The sequence below is a fragment of the Limanda limanda genome, chromosome 1, assembly GCF_963576545.1.
Source record: "Limanda limanda chromosome 1, fLimLim1.1, whole genome shotgun sequence".
NCBI classification, from domain to species: domain Eukaryota; kingdom Metazoa; phylum Chordata; class Actinopteri; order Pleuronectiformes; family Pleuronectidae; genus Limanda; species Limanda limanda.
In genome coordinates, this window is record NC_083636.1 from 37,997,415 (window position 1) to 38,003,264 (window position 5,850).

The window sequence follows — 5,850 nt, forward strand, 5'->3', positions numbered from 1 at the left end:
TTTACATAAAAAAAAGAAAGAAGTTGGATTAGGCAGTGAACACAGGGAGAAAAAAACATTTTTTCCTCAGAGAAATATTTACAAATGGAGTTCAGCATCATTTGCAGAATGTAAAAAGACAGACGAGGCAAATCGGATCTTCCCTCCGCGAGTCACTCAAAGAAGTAAATCGTAGAGAATCCTCCACTTTCCAGACTTAATGTCTTTCCGCTGTAATATTCTTACAATCCTGTACTACGGCATTCTACAGCACAGCTAGAGGCACTTGGGTGTAATGATGTAAACGCTTATAATAAATCTAATCTGTAGCCATGACCCCTTATTCAACATTAAAAACATTATTCTCATAATACACAAAAGCCTTCAAACACTTTAATACTCTGGGGTCTGTTTTAATTCAATTTTCTTCATTCATGTAATAGTAAAGTAAAGTATATAATCTATTTAAGGTGTTTGATCTCTGGATAAAAAAATATTTATCGCCTATGGTTTCACACCAGGCAACAATGGTGACTTAAAAGTGATGCTCCTGAATATTAATAGGCTATTTCTAATATAGATGGTGGATTGTAAAGTCCACTCTCAGTTTCTTCTCTCAGGTTGTGTTACCCTCTTTGTGAGCCCAGATGTGTGAGTCCAAATGTGTGAGCCCAGATGTGTGAGCCCAGATGTGTGAGCCCAGATGTGTGAGCCAAGACGTGTGAGTCTAGATGCGTTGGTCCACCTGTGTGAGTCCAGATGTATGAGCCCAGATTTGTGAGTCCAGATGTGTGAGCCCAGATGTTTGAGCCCTCTTTCTGAGTCCAGATGTGTTGGTCCAGATGTGTGGGTCCAGATGTGTGAGCCCAGATGTGTGAGCCCAGATGTGTGAGCCCTGGTGTGTGAGTCCAGATGTGTGAGCCCAGATGTTTGAGCCCTCTTTCTGAGGCCAGATGTGTGGGTCCAGATGTGTGGCTCCTCACAGGTCAGCATCGTAGGGCCTGCCGCCGTACGAGCTGTTGTCTGTCCGGACCGCGGGGCTCTTGGCCCGGGGGAAGGACACATCCTCGTCCATGGAGTTCCGGGAGTAGGGCACGCTGCTGCTGCCGCCGCTGCTCCGGTCCGGGCGGCTCAGGCTCGGCACGATGACGGGTCTCGGCGGCGGCTTGGATCGGAACTGCGGGCCCACCACGTCCTCCACCCGCCTCTCGCCTCGGTTCTTCCCGCCGCAGCAGCGACAGATGCCGATGAACATGACGAAGCCCCCCACGATTTGGAAGATCCCGCCGATGTAGCCCAGGATGATGCAGTAGCCCACCTTCACGTTGATGGTCGGGCTCAGCGTGGCGACCTCCTCCAGGACGTGGGTGTACCAGGCGATGGGGATGATGGTCATGACGCCCGCCAGGAAGAAGAGCAGCCCCCCCATGCCGGCCACCGTCCAGTTGGGCTCGGGCTTCCAGCAGCGGACCCCCGGGATGGCCACACACATGCCGATGATGGCCACGATGAGGGAGGCGACCATCAGCCCCTGGGCCGGCTCGATCACCTCGTTGCCGAAGTACGTGGTGTCCTCCAGGCCGCACACCGGCCGCACGGAGGACGGGCTGGTCCTGCAGATGTCCCAGATGCCCTGCTCGATGTACTCGCTCGGCGGGGAGTTGGGGAGCTCGTTGAGGGTCCTCCAGTTCGGGGCCACCGTGGCGACCAGGTTCAGGATCCAGCCGCAGGGGACCAGGACCATCCCGAAGATCAGGATGCCCGGGGTGCGCAGGGACAAGCGGACCCACTCCTGCGCGGTTCGGTTCGGCATGCTGGCTGCTGGCTGTGGGTTCGATCAGAATCCGAGACTAGGACAAGTAACTTCTGAGAGAAGGGACCGAGTTGTGACAACTTCAACAGCTGCTCTTAAAAACAAGTCGGACTGAAACCACCCGGCGGTGGGCGGGGCTCCAGCCTCACCTGTGCGCCAGGTGACAGTCTCATCCTCCCCTGCAGAGATGAACAGAGAGGGGGGGGGGGGGGGGAGTTTCGACGAGACTTTTATGATGCAAATGTCTGATGAGAGATGAGGAACAACAAAAACATCCGTCAGTTCAAGACTGGAGGCATCATCCTATATTAATTCCCATTTATGTATAACTCACACAAGTTGGTAAAAACTTTTAAATTAGTCTGGTTTAGTTTAAATAACTTAAAATTATTGAAGTTTCCTGCATGCAGGGTAACACATTAGCCCAAACTGGACACTACATTGCACACCCTCTCATAATTTACGCCATGTCTCATAATTGCATCAAGATTCATAATTAATTCTCTGAGAATTCTGTGAAAGTTATGGAAAATCAACGACCTCACAATTAAAAATCCTTTCCCGGCGCTTTCCACCAAGTTTCAAAGAAATCTGTGCAGTATCTTTTTTTTTTAAGCAGACAAACAAACAAAGTTTTCTCCGGGTTAATGAAGCAAATACATATTTTACAGCAGTTACTCTATAGTTTAGGTTTTCCAGCTTTTGACTTACGTTGTTGGTTAATCTTTGACGACAGGTTTGCGATTAACACAATAAAACCAGAATGAGACTAAATCACAGACACTCGTCTTTTATAAAACCTCAACAGACTCTAACTGGGGCCTTGTCTCAGGAAAAACTTTTCTCTTTGGGAGAACTTCTGTTATAATCAGGGTTTAGTTTAGTAGAGCAAGCCAGACTGGGAGATTTCAAACTGTGATTATGTGGGAACTGTTTTCGATAAGAATGTAGTTCTGCAGGAATCCAATGACAACAGCTCGAAAGGCCGTCCTGCCTCTTCCTCTCTCTCTTCTCTTCACATCTAACCGTTGCTATGTTTCTCTTTGTTTTTGTTTCCAATATGAACTATGCACACACGTTCGAAACCCTAAAAGTGAACAACTTACAAGACTTCATCGAGCCTTGCACACTACCATCGTCTTCATCAACCTCACAGGGGAAGTGGTTAACTTTTCTAAGTCTATGAGAGGCTCAAAGAACTATTTATTTTGAAACAGGCCACTTCTCAGCTTCTAGTCGTCCCCGCCCAACGAGATCCTCCCTGACTTTACACCACTGTGGCATTTTGTGATTGATGGTTGTCACCGAACAAAACACACCTTGGACCTTCATTTGAAAAATAACAAACAGCAAACTGCTTTTTCTTAATTGGAAAAGATGAGACGATGATTTTATACTAGTTGTGTGACGCTTGCATCTATCGCCTCAGCAGCTGTAGAAGTTAAAGACAGAATAATTTCTCATTTTTTTATCTTTTCCTGTGATGATTGGTCTTCAGGCTAAGTTTAAACTCTGTAACACTGAGAGCGGTTGGAGGAGGAATGTCGACAAACCGACCAGGCAGAATCTTGCTTATTCATCCTCTGACATCACAGTCTTTTAAAAAACAACATGTGATCAGCTGACCGGCTTGTGGCTGATGTACGCAGACATATAAGTGTTGCATATTAATTATATATTCTTTACTTTGAATTGCCATTTTGGTGCAGATATCAGGGCCAATTGTATTTGCCTCAGTCTTAAAGAGTTTTAATCGGGTTTCAGTCATATAGTGCACTTTGTTTAAATAGTGATGTATAAAGAAAAGTTTATTATTATTAATATTATCATCCTGGATCATCTAGATATATTTCAGAGTTAATTAAAGACACCGTCTCAAATCATTTAATGAATATATTGTCACTGTGGTAAATTGTGGGTCTATTGACCTATGACCTCAGCCTTCAAGCAGAGATTTACACTTTTAAAGCGCCTGTCGGCAACTGAAACCAAACTTTCTAGACCCTGAGACAAAAGTTTTGCAAGTTGTTCAGTCTTGATTTGAGATTTAAATTTATCTCTGTTCCAGGTTTTGTTTCTGAGCATCACAGCAACGATGCATGTACGTATCCGTGGCTAAATTTGTCCTGGCATTTGTGTCGCAGCTCATGTCACAAGTCAGTGCAGAATGCATTTACAAGATGCTTGAATTTTGTGGTTACAGTTCATGGACACAACACTGACACACAGGGACTGATCCCTCAAGCGGTACTTGTTCTTAAGTTGTGATTGTCAACCAGTGTATGAGAATAGATTGTGGGCAGCATGTGATCAGCAAAGTATGAAATTAAACCCTTATTAAGAAACTGGTAGCGTAGACATACACATGCTTATAAATAGCACCAGAGGCTGTGAACGTTGCAAGTGTAAATTCATCAAGTGAAATAGAGTCTATCACACACACAGCCATCCTAATTCAGTTTTCATAATGTTTGTGTAGGTTTTCATTGGTACAAAAACCGGAAGCTCAGGCAAATTTCCAATCCTATAATTTATTAGATAATATTTTTTGTTTTGTTCCGTTAAAAAAAAAACGACACAATAACTTGAATATTTTTCCGTCACATGTGTGTAGAGATGTAATCTGCAGCGCTTGGATTTATTAATTGATATTTGTAGCTTTGATTCCTTCTGAGGACGGAAAATTTTGAATTACGAAACAGGATGCAACTTCACTGGAGCGACAGATGAACAGTAAAGTTGAACCAAACCAGTGTGGTAACTAACATACCTCCAGACAGAGTCATCTGTCGGTCACATAAACACACCTTCCTTATAAGACCTACCCAGTTATTTGATTGAATAAACCAAAAATATATTTAAAGTTCATAGATTAAAAACACACCATTAAAAGCCGCTGTATTAGTCAACAATAATTGTAAAATGTTATTTAAATGATTACATATGGATAAGAATGATTCATTTGTATTTTATTATTGGAAATGAGATTAAATCCTATACCAAAACAAATACAAATTCTGATTTGGGAATATGGGCTTTACAATTAAAATTTGATTGATTGATTGATTGACCAGTGTGTCACATTATTTGACTCACTACTTAAATTCTGTAGTTGTATAAAAACATGTTTTAAATTTCCCAATGCCTTGTAACATTTGCCAAAAATACACAGCGTGTAAAGTAGAACCTGTTATTGTATATTTGTATAATGTTAACTATGTTATTTGTCATATTTGTTGGTTTTATCACTTGGGGGCCGGTCATGGTTTTTTTCATGCTCAGTCTGAAGAAAGCCCAGGTAGTTTCCTCATTACCAATAATTTCCCCTAGATGGCGCTATTGTTTAGAGCCAGACCAGTTGACACCGTGGTTGACACTCATCAGCTCATCAATTACATCATAATCGATTTAAATTGTGTTGATCCCTCAATTGTAATCAGTCTCTGGCTTATTCATTTATACACAATTTATTGTATTGTTCAACTGAATGTGACATAAAAGCTACAAAGGAAATAACATGTAGATACAATTGAAATCCTAAATGTGCAAAACATTTTATTTATGGCTATCAAGTATCTGTTTAACTTTTTGTATAAATATAGAGCAACAACAACACATGAAAGAGATATACAATTAATAAATCAAAATATGAATATAGGTACAAATATTTCGTTTTTGAGGAGGTGAACCCCAGCCTAGTATTTTCAGTCTTCCTCTGAAATGAAAAAAAAATGTATGCACTGTATTTTTCCTAAATCTCAAAATAGTCGAGCCAGATTCGATTCTAAGAAGGGAACTGCGCAGGATTAATTTAATTTAATATTATTTTATTTATCTTGCGCAGAAGCGGACTGAGCTTCTAGTGCTAAATTTAATTAAATTTAATTAAATTTAATTATATTTAATTATATTTATTTTTCTCTGATTTAATTTATTTTATGGTTATATATTTTTTTGGTGATATTATTGAATATGCTGATGTAGTTTGATAAAGTGTGAACTGTGAAGGCGGAAGTTGTGTTTCCTCCACCGGAAGTTGTCACCAGTGTTTTGTTGCT

General features: G+C 41.7%; 1 protein-coding gene across 1 annotated transcript; it reads right to left on the reverse strand.

The window, feature by feature from the left end:
* Positions 1–958: 958 nt before the first annotated feature.
* Positions 959–1,792, reverse strand: cldn23.1 (claudin 23.1). The gene has a single exon (XM_061081594.1). The coding sequence runs from the start codon at positions 1,790–1,792 to the stop codon at positions 959–961; it is 834 nt and encodes a 277-aa protein (XP_060937577.1).
* Positions 1,793–5,850: the final 4,058 nt, after the last annotated feature.